Source organism: Ylistrum balloti, unplaced genomic scaffold, assembly GCF_031769215.1.
Source record: "Ylistrum balloti isolate Yb309-2 unplaced genomic scaffold, AGI_CSIRO_Ybal_v1 Utg371406, whole genome shotgun sequence".
NCBI lineage: Eukaryota > Metazoa > Mollusca > Bivalvia > Pectinida > Pectinidae > Ylistrum > Ylistrum balloti.
The window spans coordinates 266,733-286,602 of record NW_026782739.1 but is presented as its reverse complement, the minus strand read 5'-3'; the positions used below and the strand labels follow the sequence as shown (position 1 = coordinate 286,602).

The window sequence follows — 19,870 nt, the reverse complement described above, 5'->3', positions numbered from 1 at the left end:
ATCAATCTTATTTCAATAAACAATGCATCAATTAAGATTTCTCGTGGAAATACCCTTTCTACCTAACTTCCAATTCTTATGTAAATGTACATCCTTCAAAGCTTCTATTTATATATCGTAAAAATGTATATAGCTCTGGAAATCTGTTTTATCTATAACATTAATATTTGTATACACCTTCCTGCATTATTAATTTTTTCAATTCAAGTGTCTCGAGTGCACATTAAAAGATACTGGTTACACTACAAACTTGTTGATCACAGCCAAAGAGGATCAAATACTGAACACACTTAAGCACTGGCTATTTCATAGGTAGGTGTGGAAAACAGTAAATAAATGCAATTTGTCAATTTCCTATACTGTATTAGTATTAAGCTTCAAAACTGATATCAAGGTATATGAAAAATCTTAGCCTATACAGGTGTTTGGCAGGGTACATAATATCCTAGCTGGCAAGGATTATGGGGATGTAAACCCTGCCAAGGCCCTGTATAACAAATTTATACTGTAAAGTCATCATAATGACATAAAACTATTTACCACAGACCACACCCTATGCCCACTAAAAAAAAGGACTGTTTCCTGAATGGGAAAATTGTTGACTTTGACAGTTAAATAGCATGTGTGTTAACATTCCTAAAATAATCTGGAGATGACAAAAGTGTTTATCTACTAAGGCAAAAACAATGACATAGCCACTTTCTTTGCAGTATGACAAAACATATTTCATATAAGCATATACAGAGTAGTCATTTAATTAATCATAAATGGACAATTATACATTTTTAATGAAATAATTTGCATATAAAATCACAAACACATCAAGCAAAAATACTTTTTAAAAATTAGTGATTCAATTACTTTCTAAATCTTAAAATTATCACATATCCAGCCATTTCATTTTTTAATTCCAATGGAATGCTTTCCTTTCTGTATTTGAAAATAAAACATCTAGTAAAACCGCCATATCATGCCCCTCATTTCTTCAGTCATCTACTGTCAGTATATACCAGGGTAGGTCACCCACATTTCACAATTTTTTTTTGAATCTCCCCTTCAGTAATGCATGAATTTTTTGGTAGAATGATATCAACATATCTATGAGGCTAGAAATTGAATGAAAGACTTAATTTACAGTACATAAAGCTGTCCTGAACACCTCTGGTGGTGCACTTCATTTCCTACACACAATCACCACAGTACATTCACTTTGAACACAAACAAACTTGTAACATCATTCTTAGATACTTCACTGAAAATATTTATCTTAGTTGTATTCTGAACAAACACAGTCACTCTCCAATGCTGTTCTGTCTGCAGAATTTAAATTTTGAAACTCCATATCTTCTGCAAAATGGAAAATTTCAACTAATGTCAAATAACTTACATGTCCTTTTCAGATATTGAGACTGACAAGCATTCAGTTGATGAAATAACCTCTGTGAATTTCAACTATGAACAGAAAAGATTGCTGAGACAACAGCACAAAAGTAACAGGTAATGGAATAAATTAATCAAAAGTTCCACATTCATTCTAGGGTACAATAACCACTTTGAAAAGCACCACACTCAGCCAGAGAACTCGCGCAGCTGTTGGAGAATTTCTGGGTCGACCTGGGACATGAGTTTGTCAAAGGTGACCTGGCCGTGTAGCTGCTGACAGGCAGTTAACTGGGACAGGACATACTCCTTCAGGGGCACCATGTGCACTGGGTCTTGTCGGCACAACTGTAACAAAATAACTTTAAAAATACAATAATGCCTATTGCCATCATGACAGAAATTTCTCAGGCAAAATTGTGAGTATAAATTATCTTGTTTCAATTGCTAATCACTAATTAAATTCAAAAATCCAGAGAGTCTTCCATTCAAGACCAATACTCAAAGGATACTTAAAGTAAGGTGTATACGTAGAAACTTCTGTCCCCCTAAAAACCTCAATTAAATCCTCAACTATGAGCATATGACTTAGATATCATAAAGTTGCTTATTTTGAAGAGGTTTCTTGTAAACTATTTTCTACAAATAGATAAATAAGATTTGAATATCAAAAATAAGAACCTTCTCAGTAAATTTTAGAATTTTTTCTGTAGTCAGGTGATACAATGCAACTTACCATCCTCTTGCGTTTGTCATGTTCTGTCTCTTGCTCACCATCTTCTGTAGTGTCATCCTGGTCAGACAACACCAAGGAGCTACCAAACCAGAAACAGCACTTAATGAATTTTATTTCAGTCTTGATTTCAACTATACTTGATACTTTTACTGTAAAAAACATTATTTTTTTATGTATACAAAAAATAAATTTTGAAGTATACTACATGTAAGTACATTACAGCACCTATAAAAAGTTTTCAATTGAATATTACGGGGTTTCATCATTGGACATACAAGGACGGAATTCAAATAATAAAATGATTATTTCTCAAAACTGAATATTTGCTCTTGCTAAATATTGGCAACTTTTTAAGATTGATGGACACTTTCCATTTTAAAGAGTTGCATATAGAGAAATGTTTCAGAAATTTTTTGGAAAATCACAGAATGAAATTTTGTTAATTATCACAAACATTGTAATGCAAAAGTCAGCATTAAGAAAACGCTAGCTCCCTTTTTTGTTTCAGATCAATCCTGCTGTACAGCTGTGTTAAAACTCACTCTAGTTGTAGCGCAGCGTCCTCATCCACAGGAATGGTGCTAACATCATGTAAGACCTCTACACTCAGACATACAATTCCTGCAAACTTCTCCATCACAGTGCTATCAAATAGAAGAAAATAAATTCTATAAAAACTGATGGCAGTTATTATTTCCTGCCCTTATATATTCACATCTAGAACTTAAAGTTTGCCAGTTAAAGAAAACGTTGCTATCATCTATGCAAGGTTTCAAATTCTTAACAATATAAATCTTAACCAAAGTGAAAGTTGGTAAAAAACTTTCAAAAAGTATTAACCTAGTAGACTTTTCTAGATTGATAAGTTGATCCAGTAAAATATTTTGATAATGAGGTGCTTTAAGGACAGCAGTGAACTGGTCCCCAGAACTATGTTCTTACAGACACAAACCTCAGTTTGAGTGACAGAAGTGAACAAGCTCCAAGCGCTATCAGTTTGCGTCGTTCTGGCTGGGCAATACAGTCTATCTTATTCACCCACATATCCACAATGTTACCCAGCAATGCTTCACTCTGTAATGATACATAAACAAGAGGCCCATGGGCCTTAACGGTCATCTGACAAAAAGCAAGCCAAACCTAGAAAGTGGGTTGAGGTCATTCGTTTGAACAAACTTGGTAGCCTCTCCTCCAAGCATCTTACAGGCCCAATATCAGCACTCATGGACTTTTGCTTGTTGAGAAGAAGTCGTTTGTATATTTTAACATATTTGACCCCTGTGACCTTGAAAGTGGGTTGAGGTCATTCATTTGAATAAACTTGGTAGCCTTTCCTCCCAGCATGCTACAGACCCAATATCGGCACTCATAGACTTTTGCTTATTGAGATGAAGTCCTTTGTATATTTTAACATATTTGACCCCTGTGACCTTGAAAGTGGGCCAAGGTCATTCATTTGAACAAACTTTGTAGGGCTCCATGCCAGCATGCTATGGGCCAAGTATTAGCCCCCTAGGCCTTCTAGTATTTGAGAAGAAGTTATTTAAAGATTTTGACATATTTGACCCCTGCGACCTTGAAAGTTGTTCAAGGTCATTCATTTAAATAAACTTGGTAACCTTTCCTCCCAGCATGCTACAGACCCAATATCGGCACTCATAGACTTTTGCTTATTGAGATGAAGTCCTTTGTATATTTTAACATATTTGACCCCTGTGACCTTGAAAGTGGGCCAAGGTCATTCATTTGAACAAACTTTGTAGGGCTCCATGCCAGCATGCTATGGGCCAAGTATTAGCCCCCTAGGCCTTCTAGTATTTGAGAAGAAGTTATTTAAAGATTTTGACATATTTGACCCCTGTGACCTTGAAAGTTGTTCAAGGTCATTCATTTAAACAAACTTAATAGCCCTTCATCCCAGCATGCCACAGGCACAATATCAGCAATCTGAGCCTTTTGGTTATTGAGAAGAAGTTGTTTAAAGATTTTAACATATTTGACCCCTGTGACCTTTAAAGTGGGTCAAGGTCATTCATTTGAACAAACTTGGTAGTCCTTCATCCCAGCATGTCACAGGCCCAATATCTACACTCTGAGCCTTTTGGTTAATGAGAAGAAGTTGTTTAAAGATTTTAACATATTTGACCCCTGTGACCTTGAAAGTGGGTTGAGGTTATTCATTTGAATAAACTTGGTAGCCTTTCCTCCCAGCATGCTACAGACCCAATATCGGCACTCATAGACTTTTGCTTATTGAGATGAAGTCCTTTGTATATTTTAACATATTTGACCCCTGTGACCTTGAAAGTGGGCCAAGGTCATTCATTTGAACAAACTTTGTAGGGCTCCATGCCAGCATGCTATGGGCCAAGTATTAGCCCCCTAGGCCTTCTAGTATTTGAGAAGAAGTTATTTAAAGATTTTGACATATTTGACCCCTGCGACCTTGAAAGTTGTTCAAGGTCATTCATTTAAATAAACTTGGTAGCCTTTCCTCCCAGCATGCTACAGACCCAATATCGGCACTCATAGACTTTTGCTTATTGAGATGAAGTCCTTTGTATATTTTAACATATTTGACCCCTGTGACCTTGAAAGTGGGCCAAGGTCATTCATTTGAACAAACTTTGTAGGGCTCCATGCCAGCATGCTATGGGCCAAGTATTAGCCCCCTAGGCCTTCTAGTATTTGAGAAGAAGTTATTTAAAGATTTTGACATATTTGACCCCTGTGACCTTGAAAGTTGTTCAAGGTCATTCATTTAAACAAACTTGATAGCCCTTCATCCCAGCATGCCACAGGCACAATATCAGCAATCTGAGCCTTTTGGTTATTGAGAAGAAGTCGTTTGAATGAAAAGTTTACGGACGGCGCACGGCGGACGGCGGACGGCGGACGACGACGGACGAAGCATGATGACTATAGGTCATCGGACCCTTCGGGTCCAGATGACCTAAAAATATCAAACATACAAACAGAGACAGAAAATCAGCATTATATCTAGTACTAACATCTCCATTTACACATTTCAAGAAATCTCAAAAATATTGTTTTCTTACATTATATTTATCTGTTTAAAATGAACCCTTTCAGAATCTCTGACAACTTACTGTTTTACCAAATTCTGGAGCTACTTCATTCAGGAATTTCCACATAAATTCCGGATTTTGAAGGAGTATTCTGGCAAACAGTCCCAGATAGACAGTTAGAACCATAGGGTGTTCCTGTGGGAATAAAGAATCAAAGTCAAAATAACAAACAATGCCCCAAAGTCTTCATAAGAAACTGTCAACGAGATCAATATCTGTCCCGCTCTTGTAGCAATTAAACAGTTCCTGTCCGTAGACTGTACTTAATATCTATTACCATACTTCTAATTTGTACATTTTGTATAAGGTACACAGTAAATAGTATCTTCCTGCAAACTGCAGCGTAAAATTTATGAGGTATTTTTAGGTGTTATGATAATTAAGAAAAAGTGTTCAAACTAACTTCTTCTCCCACAACAGCCTTCACCAGACTTGGTAAAAGACAGAATACTTCAGGACTTGTACTTACCTCCCCTTCTACAACAGCCTTCAGAAGACTCAGTAAAAGTCGACAGAATACCTCAAGACTTGTACTTACCTCCCCCTCTATAACAGCCTTCAGAAGACCCCATAAAAGTTGACAGAAAACCTCAGGACTTGTACTTACCTCACCTTCTATAACAGCCTTCAGAAGACTCAGTAAAAGCCGACAGAATACCTCAGGACTTGTACTTACCTCCCCTTCTATAACAGCCTTCAGAAGACCCTGTAAAAGTTGACAGAAAACCTCAGGACTTGTACTTACCTCCCCTTCTATAACAGCCTTCAGAAGACTCCGTAAAAGTCGACAGAATACCTCAGGACTTGTATTTACCTCCCCTTTTATAACAGCCTTCAGAAGACCCCGTAAAAGTTTACATAAAACCTCAGGACTTGTACTTACCTCCCCTTCTATAACAGCCTTCAGAAGACTCGGTAAAAGTCGACGGAATACCTCAGGACCTTCTGAAGGGAAGCTTTGAAAGACAAGTTCTATCACCTGGGAATATAAACATTTAATACTATGTTTATGAAATATTTATCCCAGATAACACAGGATTATTTCAAATCATATAAACACACTGAGAGACCAAGTCAAACTTCAAAGGATTCAGAATTTAACTTTTGTTCTTTGGCTAATTCTACGAGAAGGCAGGATTAGATGATAAATCATTATTAAACATAATACTCACACGTAAAATGAGAACAATACCCTCGGTACGAAGATCAGTCAACAAACTTGTTAGAGAGGAAGCCAATTCTGAGGAAAACCTCTGAAAACAAAACCAAAGACTTCTTGTGATATTACATGGAGTATTGCACAAAGAATTTGTTTATTTGTTGATCTAAAACACGAAAGCACTTGGGTGTATCTGAATTCACTAGTCCATATCATGGAATGTTTCTAGGTATTTCACTATGTCTGACTCAGTTAATTGTTAATACAAGAGAAGGCCCACATTATTGACATTTTACATGACATAAGAGACTGAGGAAGAAGGGGGGGATGACAGTGGCTTCTTTTCCACATCATTATCATGATGGCTTTAATATCATTCTCCCCAGTAATGGCTTATAGTTATAGTCATAATTTAGCTTTATCATATCTAATTTTTGCACGAAATCATATGGATCCAGCCCTGTATACGCTGCAAAAAGTCTCATGGACACAGAACTGACTCTAACACAGAGTATATAAGCTTTTTTCATTCCTACAATCCTTATATCTGCATAAAATATCTGGGACCGAGCACTCGATAGCCTTGTATCACTCCTACAATCTGTAAACCTGCATAAAATCTCTGGAACCCAGCAATATATAGCTTTGTTTCACTCCTATAATCTCTAAACCTACATGAAACATCTGTGACCCAGTACTATATAGGCAGCAAGAAGTATCATAGACACAACACTACATGACATCGTATATAGGATTGTATTACTCCTACAATCTTTACACCTGCATAAAATCTCTGGGACCCAGCACTATATAGCCTTGTTTCACTCCTACAATCTTTATACCTGCATGAAATCTCTGGGACCCAGCACTATATAGCCTTGTTTCACTCCTACAATCTTTATACCTGCATGAAATCTCTGGGACCCAGCTTTATATAGCCTTGTTTCACTCCTACAATCTTTATACCTGCATGAAATCTCTGGGACCCAGCACTATATAGCCTTGTTTCACTCCTACAATCTTTATACCTGCATGAAATCTCTGGGACCCAGCACTATATAGCCTTGTTTCACTCCTACAATCTTTATACCTGCATGAAATCTCTGGGACCCAGCACTATATAGCCTTGTTTCACTCCTACAATCTTTATACCTGCATGAAATCTCTGGGACCCAGCACTATATAGCCTTGTTTCACTCCTACAATCTTTATACCTGCATGAAATCTCTGGGACCCAGCTTTATATAGACTTGTTTCACTCCTACAATCTTTATACCTGCATGAAATCTCTGGGACCCAGCACTATATAGCCTTGTTTCACTCCTACAATCTTTATACCTGCATGAAATCTCTGGGACCCAGCACTATATAGCTTTGTTTCACTCCTACAATCTTTATACCTGCATGAAATCTCTGGGACCCAGCAATATATAGGCAGCAAGAAGTATCATGGACACAACACTACATGATACAGTATATAAGATTGTATCACTCCTATAATTTCCATACCTGCATAAAATCTCTGGGACCCAGCACTATATAAGCCTGTATCACTTTGAGGCACATCCGAAGGTTTTCCGTTCCAAGATCTACAAGATAAGATGATAATTATAAACAAACAGTTGTATACAATACTTTTGCTGTTAGCAAATGCTGAAATTTAAAATACCTGACAATATTTCATCTCTAATTAAATATAGCTCATCATTACTTTTTTAACATTCTTTAAAACAGAAGCTTTGCCTTTGCTTCATCATTTCCAAATAAACTTGTAACAGACAATTTAAACTAAAACACTGGAACAGGCTTAATTAATTACATGTACACATTCAAACAATTTCTTCTCACAATTTTGTTAGCTTTTGGATGAAAGTAAACACTTACAGATTTATGACAAACAGCTGATTCAGTCTCCTCGCAAATGTCAAGTACAACATAAAATAGCACCAAATGCCTGATTGATATAGTACACCTACCATACCTTATAGATGTGTGCAAGGTTAAGTTAGGAATGTAATATCAACAGAGGATAGTGTATATTAAGTCTTGATGTGAAAAAATGCAATAAGGAACTGTTTTGAAATGAAGGCGATTTTAGACATGTCGGTGAATTATGAAACCTTTGGTTATTGCTCTTCAATCATCTCAACATTATCATTTCTTCTTCATGTGTGTCTGATTTTGGCTAGGAAAGTTTTGATAAAAGTGAGTTTCAGCCCCTCTCATTAACAAAGCATACCAACCAAGAGATAACTATTGGAGTAAGTGTTCCTTTTCATTAAGTTTGGAATTAGCCGTTTAAAATTTACCATCTTATTCTGTATAGAGTTACACTGTTTAGTGGACTTTTGTAGATGTTGAAAGATACAATTTTTTCCTGTTTCAGACGCATACTGCACTGCTATAATATGATTTGTTCCCAAATCTCAGATTATATGGGTGAGAGTTATCTGTCTTAAACTTTGGCATGAAGGAAATAAAATTATAAGTTTGAAGTTTGTTTTCTATCCCCTTATGTAACATATGTATGTGAAATATTGTTGATTTACTGAATTGAATATTGTTCAAACTGACACTGTCACACAACATTAGATCAAAGGAAAGGTATTCTGTCCATACCCACATTACCCACTACAGTATAGTTAAAAACCATTTTTAAACAATTAAAATGGCTTATAAGGGACAGATAAGAGACTGCAATTACATACCTAGCAAGCCTGACATGTTTTTAAATAGCTGTAAAAGCTGTTCGGTTATGTTAGGAGCATTCAACAAGGTCACATGCCAGAGTTCAAGGCCATCCTCCATTAGGTAGATGTGCTGATCTTGTGTTACATCCGTGCTTATCTGTATAATCGGCAGCAGGAAGTCATACATGTTGGAACAGATTGATCCAAAACCCTATGGAGATAAAGTAGAATATTTACGTACTTAGAGACCCAAATCCCTGTGGAGAAAAAGTAGAATATTTACATACTGAGAGATCCGAATCCCTGTGCAGATAAAGTAGAATATTTACATACTGAGAGAACCGAATCCCTGTGGAGATATAGTAGAATATTTACGTACTTAGAGACCCGAATCCCTGTGGAGATATAGTAGAATATTTATGTACTGAGAGACCCATATCCCTGTGGAGATAGAGTAGAATATTTATGTACTGAGAGACCCGAATCCCTGTGGAGATATAGTAGAATATTTACGTACTGAGAGACCCAAATCCCTGTGGAGATAGTGTAGAATATTTATGTACTGAGAGACCCGAATCCCTGTGGAGATATGTATAATAACATTATAGTGTCAGGTTTAAAATGCTGCAGTGTAACAGATATACAGCATCCAACAACAGTGTCAAACATAAATTCATAATGCAACTTTTTGTATCTAGTTCCCTGCACAAAGTGAATTGGAGTGGATACTCTCTTTTTTTTCACTTTTGTCTTTGCACTGTTTATGGGAATAGCCACCTTTACCTTGACAACATGTAAGAGTGGTCAGTTTTTACCTGTACAATGTGTATGAGAGTTGTCAGAATAGCACATCGCAACATGTTGTGGTCAGCTGACTCTTGCCACAGGGACGGTAGGTACTGGATGAGGGAGGTGGTGTAGGGCCGGATCTGGGCCCCCACCCTCTCTATCACAAACGATATCACATGTAGCACTTGCATCTGAAGTAACAAACAGCATAAAGGTAAGATTTCAATTTTCTTTCAAGCAATTTAAAGTTCTACCTTCAAGTCCCCCAAAGTGTGACTAAAACCCATGTAGATTTCACAAATTATGAATATTTACAGAATATTTCACGGACAGATGAAGTTCTGAAGTTTTTCTGGTGAGTTTTTTTACCCTAGTCGAAAAGACAAATAATTAATCAACCAAACAAAAACCACTTACCTTTGTATCACATTCACGCACTTCTTGCAGAAGTTCAAACAACATAGAGAAGGAAGCATTAAGATACTGTAAAGGGAAGATACAGTTTGTTAGTAAAATCATTACTCCATACACTACAATGTAACCTAAACTAGACTATCCTACTGTGGATTAAACTATGACAACTGAAATTTTAAAGGAAACAAACTTTTATATCAGTTGTCACACTGAGATGAAACATATATTACATTCAATGTAGAATAAATTGCTGTTTATTGCTCAAGCAGCCTGTGCTGATATCATCACTTTTGACATTATTGACACAGGAATTTTCTTTCTCAATTTCACATATTACAAAGTATACCTGTGTAAATCAATAACTTGAGCATGTGAAATGATCAGAATCTACAAGGATGAGCTACTGCATGGATAAAATAGTGATTCAAGTACTGGAAAGAGTCGATACTTACAGGTAAAAACTGATCAACATTAAATTCAAAATCATCCACAGCTGATTTAAAGTCAAGGATTTAATAATATTTCCATACAAAATACATCTCAATGAAAACAAAAACAAAAATCACCCAGAATCCAACTTATTCTGTAATTGCTAAAAGCCAGACAGTAAATATGATGAACTCATGATGTACAAGCCAAACAACTGTTGATTTTAGGTTTTTAATTTCAAGTATTTTTTTCAAGTCATTGTTGGTAATGTCAAAATCCTTGAAAATCATGATCTTCTAATTTCAAAGGGTACAAATTTACACAACTAGAACTGTACATTGTCTTTGTATGATCAATGTATACACCAAGTTTCAACCTCCGACCTTAAATGCATGCAAAGTTATGCTCCAGACAAAAAATTTTAACAAGAGGCAAAACTCTAATTCTGAGGTTAAAAAAGCCAAATATCACCAATTAACTTCAAATGAGTATCTTGATAGATGTTGTACCAATACACAATCTTTTGGTGCTATGAATTAGAAAGATTAATACTAAAATATTTTTAAATATTTGGTTTTAACTTGATGTATTGTCTATAATCTGTTTACCGTCTCTTCACTCTTTTTTTTACCATAGTGTACATAAGATTATAGTACAACCAAAAAAGTTGATCGATTCCTTACCATCTTATACACTACAGACGTCAGTGATATTATGCTTCACAATGGTCAATTGTCTGGTGAAGGTGACTATGTAGTCATCAAAATATCACACTCAAATCTTCTGCTGGTTATGTTAAAAGAACCTCTATTCTATTGACATTACCAACCTGAAGAAAATGTTTGGAAATATTGATTTGGTGAATATTTGAATAACATGATGGAACCTATATCAACATCTCTGGTATTAACTGGAGCCAGGCAAATGTACTGAAATGACATCACATTTCATCAGTGTGACCTCCACAGTTATTTACACAGTGACAAAGGATACCAGTTTTAAGGGTAAGTGAAGCCTCTATCCGTACCACCAGATCTTCTTCGTTGTTAAGAAGAGGGAGTACAGCCTGGTACAAAAGTGGGCGTGTCCCCACAGCCATATTCACACCCACCCACTGGGCACACAGCCAGATCACTCGTCGGCGAATAATCCGGTAACTGTTAAACACAAACAAGACAAACAGCATAAGATAACAACTTCTCTAATACCGATATAATCTTAACCAGAATATCTAAATATACAGAACACTGAACCCCAATGGCCCTGTCCAGATCCATTTATTTTGTATCAATAGATCTTTTTTATATATATGAATGAGCTTTTAAAATTCAACCAAACATTCAAAATTTTGATAATCATTTATAGATTAAATATGTGGTGCTTATGTAGATTTTGTAATTCATAAGTACATGAATGAGGAACATTTTGCTTGGTTTAGGAAAAACAAGATAAGGTGGCGCACAAAATTCTATTTCATTAGAAGAAACATTAATATAAGAATGTGGATTTGAGGCGATATCATGTTCAAAGTTTCTTACACAAAGTTGTTCTATTGTACTGATATCAACTAATACAAGTCAAACTGGTCTAAATTATTGTAAAGTGTCCTGTTACATCCTTACTGGTCTATATTTATTATTGTAAAGTGTCCTGTTACATCCTTACTGGTCTATATTTATTATTGTAAAGTGTCCTGTTACATCCTTACTGGTCTATATTTATTATTGTAAAGTGTCCTGTTACATCCTTACTGGTCTATATTTATTATTGTAAAGTGTCCTGTTACATCCTTACTGGTCTATATTTATTATTGTAAAGTGTCCTGTTACATCCTTACTGGTCTATATTTATTATTGTAAAGTGTCCCGTTACATCCTTACTGGTCTATATTTATTATTGTAAAGTGTCCTGTTACATCCTTACTGGTCTATATTTATTATTGTAAAGTGTCCTGTTACATCCTTACTGGTCTAAATTTATTATTGTAAAGTGTCCTGTTACATCCTTACTGGTCTAAATTTATTATTGTAAAGTGTTACGTCCTTACTTGACATGTTTTATTTGCAGCTCCTGTCGCAGATGGGAGGCAAACCATTCATCAAAGTTGATTTCATCAAACAGTTCAAAAGAGGCTAGACCGACAGCATTGTACACTAGAATACACAAACAAACTTGCTAGCAAGAAAGAAATATTTTCAAAACATTTGATAGATTTTTCCACATTGCATTATTATTTATGCTACATTTATCCAAATATTCTTTTTCCTGCACTGATAGTCAATATCAAGCTTAATAAATGATTCAGCAGTATCTAACACAGATGTCCCTGCTCCAATGCAAACCAGAATCTGATTAGGTGTAGAACTTGATGTTAAGGTATTACTGGGTATATGTGAACCAAATCTGTTGAGAGGTTCTGAAGGGAAAGGGACATGACTGTCAGCCATGAGTAACATGATTTCATGTATGCCTTCCCCCCTCCATCTCCCTCCAGTAAAATGCTAGGACAAAAAGAAGTACATAGAAACATATGTATGTATCACTATACTGGTTTTGGCTTCCTCAACTGACTTGTGTAAAAGAAAACATGAATCAAGAGAAGCTGGTCATATCATACCTCCATCTTTCCGAAGAATCGCTGCCATATCCTCCGGATCACAAGGTGCCTGAACAGATTGTACCATCTGTAAGAGTACTGGGATCAGGGAGGAGCGATACTCCTTAAATAATGCTATATAGAGTGATTCTGTACATGGCTGGAAATACAAAGATACACAATAAGAGGAACTCACTTGTATAATATCATGTGAAACAATTTGTCATCATGTATCACTCTAACAGTGGTGGTCTCAATTGTAATGTGCAAGCATCTGCATTCTTCAGAGATTTTGAATAATAACAGTGATGATATATATGAAGAAATGCCATTTAAGTGATTTGGTTATAATTGTGTGGGAGTACAAAACAATGTACTGACATGGTTCTATGCAATTTTGTCTTCTTACTTTCTATGTATGTACATTAACCTGTAGAAATAACCAAACCCATCCGGTAAGGCATTATGCTAATAGTGTTCAATATCAACTCACTCGTATAGAATATCTGTAGGAGTCTCCAACCTCTTCTTGACCTAAAACAAGATAACAAATACTTTTATATCCTTCATTTGCTGAGACTAAATCTATAGAATAAACATGATCTAATGTCATAACCCTAACAAAATATAACTCCATGCTGCTAGGTCAACTGACTGAAACCTATCAGTGTTTCACGCTTTGAGTAGCCTGGGTTATTACAGTCTCCCTGTAGTAGCGGATGACTGATGAACAACATACTGAATGCCCATCACAAGTCATCCAGGCAATATCTTTATCAAACAAGTCCATAATGGTTAAATAGCACAGTGGACACCTGGCAGGACAGTCAGAACATAGAAAAAAGCAATTTGAAAAGTCCACCAACTGAGGATGAAGATGACCGACCTAAAACCTGTGTGACCTTTATACAGTGTGATTGACAACATACAAAACTCCTCAGGGTCTGTGTCCCAGGTGGATAAGTCGTCTCCTGACAGGAGGAAGTACTGTGACACCAGACGGCGACATATCTCCGACAATGTCCCATGGTTAAAGAATTCTGCCTTCATCTTGAATGCTTCCTGCCTCATGGGCTCCTGAGATTCTTTAAGGAAACAAAAATTAATTACTGTAAAATTGCCAAATTATACAACATTGAATTAAAAAAATCCTTTTAATAGATAGTAGTGACAAGAGAGAAAAACAGTCAACACATTTGTGATATGAGGCATTTACTTTTCCTTCTGCATGTTACAAGAAATTATTTGCAGAAGATTGATATTCACATTATTTACAAACAATCAGCCCAATGGGCCTTCAACTATCACCTGGTATATTGAATAAAGGTCAAGGTCATTTCTTTCCGCAAACTTTGTTGGCCTTCATCCTAAGAACATACCAGCCAGCTAGCATGCCTCTAGACCTCTTAGGTCATGAGGAGAAGGCATTTAAAAGGTTTAACAAGTTTGACTCCTGTGACCTTGAATATAGGTCAAGGTAATTTCTTTTTGTGCACTTTGTTGGGCTTCATTCTAGGAACATACCAGCCAAATATTAAAACATTTAGTCTATTGGTTATTGAGAAGATGTTGTTTAAAGAAAAAACTTGACAACAGACAATGCGCCACGGCATAAGCTCAATTGGCCAAACAAGTGTGTGTGTGTGTGTGTGTGTGTGTGTGTGTGTGTGCTTTTTTTCGTTTTTCTTTTTCTTGATCAAATGCAATACCAATTAATGTCATTAGTTCAAGGTGATATATATCACCAGTATTTCGTTTGAGATTAAATTCTCAATGTCTACAAACACCAACCTTCCTCATTCTTTAAAGGTCTGTACATTTCGTTCTGCAGTATTCCCTTGATCAAGTTAAAGGTGTTTACAGTGAATCGTTCAAACAACAGTCCTGACGATAAAAACATATCAGTGAAATGTCAGATTTTGTAGAAATTGTCAGTATTTAAAATTTGCATTTACATTATTCATAGCAATCAATATATTTATATAATAATTTCCATCTGTCATTATGGTCTTACTGTGAATTTTGTACAACAAGGCAATACTAAACAAGGCAATACCAAGCAGTCTTTTTAATTTCATGTCTACATACATGTATAAGCTATGCTGAAATATAGAATCCTAAATATGTCTGTCAGAGGATGCTGCTTGATTAGTGATTACTAATGGAATTATCTGTGGAAGATTATAATTGGTTAACTGATGACTTTGTGAAAATTAATCTCCTGTGGAAATCTCAAAATGAAGTAACTTAATCAATGCTTTGGCATGGAGACCTGTTGTATTGTCAAACCAAAATTACTGTAATGTCTCCACAATGGAGAGTGTGTTATATTCATCCTCTTGGTTTATTACCTTTATCATTTTCCGAGAAGTTGTAACTGACAGCAAACTCTAAAGTTGGCCTAATAAGGCTTGTGTAGGCAACAGGATGTAACTCCAGTAGGTCCAGCAGCTGAAATACACAAAACTAATCATTTGGAAGCTCATCTAGTTTTCTTAAGTAATTACTTTACAATTTCATTCTGTACACAACTCTCAACTCCCATCTACGATACTCTTTTGCCAAAATCAGCAGTAACCCAACTCCTTCCAACACTCACAGAAAATCCAAATAAAGATTTCCACTTTGATGTAGGTCAAAGGTCAAAATGTAGATCAAAAGTGATCTATTTCGATAGATAATACCTTACTGCACCTAGGTCAACTAATGACCCAAATATGAAGTTCTAGTGGCAAAATTGCAGGAAATAGATATAATCTTTTCTTTCAGTAGGTCAAAACGTAGGTCAAGGTGACCTTGGAAATTGATAAATATTTTAATACGTGTACATGATAGACTTGTTTTTAATCTATTTGCATATACAAGTACAGTTGGCAACAACATCAAACATGGTCTGTGTTATGTGGTCCATGTCTTATGAGACTAGCATTCACAAGTCATTTAGTGTAAGAGGTAGGTCCCAGACAAACCTGTTTTCTTTGATGTAGGTCAAAGTTAAAAATGTAGCTCAAAGTGACCTACCTGACATATTGCCTAGGTGAACTTATGCAGCATGGACAAGATAAATGTTGAAGGATTGGTGAACACAGAACAAACCCATAGTCCTCTGAATCCTGGAGACAGATGAATAATAAAAAAAAATCACCTGCAATGGATATCTGGCCACTTACCACTTTAGTCAGAAGGATTATCATCTTTTCACACTTCTCAAGAATAAAATGGTTCCCCCACATACTCTGTCCTACAATGTAAAACAAAAAAGTTACTGTTGTCTTAGACTTATATGGAAGTGTCACGGTGAAATTTTATGTTCCTTTAGATTGTCACCATAGATCTTCCTTATAGTTTTCTTAAATGTTCATACTCACTGCATTCAAGCATGCTCTTCATACTGGGAAATATTTGGCTTAGGAAATTACTGGCATCATTACTGCAGGTGGGATCCTTGAAACCATGGGCAATTTGTTTTCGTAAAACTGAAATATATGATATACATAATTAAAAAAGTGTATAACCTCTGTATCTTATCATCAAAATCAAAAACATGTTTAACATTGAGATCTTAAGCTTATCTGATGATTGTGGGTTCAAACAGATACCATTCTTTGGTCACAAGATATATCAATGTGTTCATAGAAACTTCTATAAGTATGCTTGGACTGTATGCATGGCAAGATGATTAAAAAATATCATTAAGTTTTCAGTATCAAACTATACCATCTTTTTGATGAAAAAATATAACTTTAAAGTTAAATGAAAATCTCAACTTGTACTTCTTGCATAAAACTAGGTAGTTGTGATATATTATACTATCATAAATCTTCATTTGTATTTTGAGAGGAATCAATGTAATTAGGAAAAACTTACTCCTGCAGGCCAGAATAGCCTTGTCCAATGAAGGACCCATTTTTTCATCATGTTTTGATGCAGCCTCAAGAAAATCTTGCAAGTGACTCTGCCACAGCCGTAGAACGAAGCCAAAAATTTCATTTGTCAACTGAAAAAATACAATATCATATGGTAATATGTTTACTAGATAAATGTCATCACAATTTTAGACTAATCCAGTGGGGTTACCATGTCACAAGTTATATAGCAGTCTCACTGTCTTTATCACTACACTGACTACTATACCACTTTGTACAGATGCCCTATGATGTCTTGAGAGTATAACAGAAAATTACTCAATCAATATCTATGCCTCTGACAGGATAACATAGCATTAGGTCTGGGAGCCATCTTCCAAAACTATTCAAAATATTCCATTCCTTTACGTCAACAGAACATTTATAGCCCTTGGTGAGACTTCACTTATCATTAGGTGGAGTCATGGAAATGATTAACCCCAAAACAAACCAACCATCCATTGATAATATTCTACGCTGTTTAACCACTCACCAGTTCAAGCTGAAATGAATATTAATTTCTTACATACAGTTTAATGCACATGTGATATTAATCTTTTTAAAACTTACATCCTCAAATAGTTTTCTGTCATGAGACAGTCTCTTCGAAGCCAGCATCTTTGTAACATGGTGCAGTGTCAACAGCCCTCTCTCTTGGATGAGATGGTCAGGACAGCGAACTGCTTGAAACAGTGTGGGCAGCAAATTAGTCCAGAACCGTGGACAATCTAATCGTGCTATCTTCCCAATCAGCACAGCTTGCTGTATAGCAATCTAAACAAATAGAAATGTTTTGCAAACTTTACTTTCCTTTCAATTATCTATCACATTACATAAGGCAAAGGGTGTGACCATTTGGAATTCAATCAATACAGACAATGGAGACTTGGGCAACGGTCGGAGAACTCAATGCAAAATTTGGGAGCTTTCTGCCCATTATATAACAGTAGACCAAATACTAAGTCTGCCTCTGTATAATAATTTTTAAAATATTGAAAAGAAAATATTTGTGAAATTTTCTTATTACATAGAAACACTCCAAACTAGAGACATTCAGCCAGTAAATTTCAGCTGACTGTCATGGCTGCACAATTGCGAAATTAGTGCAATGTTTAGGTCAGCTTCAATCTTGTGTCGTGTATGTCATTTTCAGATGCAACTTGTTCTATGGGTATCCTACCTGGGGTACAGGTTCTGTGAAATTAGACAGCAGTCTCTGTTTTATTCCTTCCTTTTCTGATTCAGCAATCGCACTGGCAAAATTTGATCATCTTGTCAATTCTCATTGAAAATACCCAAACACAAATACTTGATAGCACATCTTATTACAAAATTGTCATTCTTCAGAAATCTTAATTGAAATGGAAACATTCTTTATGTAGCTATTCACTGGACTTTCAGTTCCTTTGAAATCAAATAGAGATAGATGTATAGTATTAAAATGTCAGGCCATGCATGAAACATATGTCATAGTCCTCTACATGTATAAAGTAACGATTGTAAAGATAAGAAATAAAGCATTAAACTAGTCTTGATCATGATATTATCATCACATTTTTCCTTGTAAATTAAAATCATTAGCATACTTAGGAGCATTCTTTCTCCAATATCTCTCCACTCCATTCTTCACATACATCACAGCCAGCCATCGTACATTAATGTCTACCTCATGGTTGCGGAAAATTTCCTTAAAATATGAAATGTTTCATTAGATTAATGTGGGAGATGTCAAATTCAAAGACAGCTTCAGTTAATGAATTTATAAAGTACAATTTGTTAATAAAGATACTGCTTGTTACACAATTATCAAATAAACTTCAATAAAAACCCTGATCATTGCACAGTAACCCATGATAATTTCAATATCTGTAAGCTATCCACAGTCCAGTATTGATGAGGATATAAAACTATGTAACTAAGTCAGTGTAAAGCAAACAAAAAATACAACATCTAATTATACACTGATTGTAAGTACAGTGTGTAATACAAAAATGGAAATGTTTTCTTTAATACAATCATAATGGACCGACAAAATCGATCAGATATTATCTATGGGAGAAATCAATTTTACTCACAGATAGAATGGAATAAAATCCAGGTTGAGTCTCCCAATCGTGGAGCTGTTTTTCTGCTATTTTAAACACACATGCATTCTGATTGCTGGCATTAGCCAAAGTTTCTAACACCAGTGGTCCAGCATTACTGCTATCCATTGTCTTTGCTTAACACTTTCTATACAGACTGAAAGCTACATTTGGCAAATTGTCAAAAACCTTCTATATTATTAAAACTCTTTTACTTTTTTCCACACATCGAAAACTCGACAGCATAATGATAACAGCAGGTAAATACTCCATCAATGAATGCTACATTGTTTCCCTCTCAATTTTATAAGTATTTCAAATCTAATACGTATATTTTTCAATTCAGTCTAGCTGGTGGCGTTACGAAAAGAGGAATGAATGAAAAAAACAGCTGAATGTCAACTTTAGTTTTTATGATACAATTTCTTTCTTGTCCCCGTGAAACAATACATATGTTCTATATATGTTCTGATATGACCTCAAAAATGTCAACTACGATATAACTTTCTTCTACTAAGAGTGAAAAAAATCTTCTTTCATGCTCCGGGAAGTTAATCATGGGCGCAGCCATTACGGTTTGCATTTCCGCTACGCATGCT

The 19,870-nt window shown here is 35.6% G+C and overlaps 1 protein-coding gene across 1 annotated transcript; it reads right to left on the bottom strand.

Annotated features, from left to right (window-relative positions):
* Positions 1 to 829: 829 nt before the first annotated feature.
* On the bottom strand, positions 830 to 19,804 carry LOC132562386 (importin-11-like). The gene is made up of 26 exons (XM_060227125.1): positions 19,263 to 19,804; positions 18,774 to 18,874; positions 18,368 to 18,440; positions 17,758 to 17,961; positions 17,150 to 17,279; positions 16,651 to 16,758; positions 16,453 to 16,523; positions 15,634 to 15,733; positions 15,074 to 15,166; positions 14,212 to 14,367; positions 13,776 to 13,816; positions 13,304 to 13,442; positions 12,734 to 12,839; positions 11,680 to 11,843; positions 10,710 to 10,750; positions 10,261 to 10,326; positions 9,870 to 10,034; positions 9,073 to 9,265; positions 7,874 to 7,953; positions 6,378 to 6,458; positions 6,089 to 6,184; positions 5,227 to 5,340; positions 3,069 to 3,190; positions 2,659 to 2,760; positions 2,117 to 2,195; positions 830 to 1,728 (listed from the first exon to the last, which is right to left on the bottom strand). Exons 1-26 carry the CDS (start codon positions 19,398 to 19,400, stop codon positions 1,570 to 1,572), a joined length of 2,922 nt encoding a protein of 973 aa, XP_060083108.1. The 5' UTR covers positions 19,401 to 19,804; the 3' UTR covers positions 830 to 1,569.
* Between the last annotated feature and the right edge of the window lie 66 nt (positions 19,805 to 19,870).

Coding starts and splice junctions, on each gene's coding strand:
- LOC132562386 (XM_060227125.1), bottom strand. CDS start 19,400: ATGGATAGCAGTAATGCTGGACCACTGGTGTTAGAAACTTTGGCTAAT. Junction 18,441..18,773: donor TGGAGAAAGAATGCTCCTAA/GTATGCTAATGA, acceptor AAATTTTGCCAG/TGCGATTGCTGAATCAGAAA. Junction 12,840..13,303: donor GATTCTTCGGAAAGATGGAG/GTATGATATGAC, acceptor TGTGTATTCTAG/TGTACAATGCTGTCGGTCTA.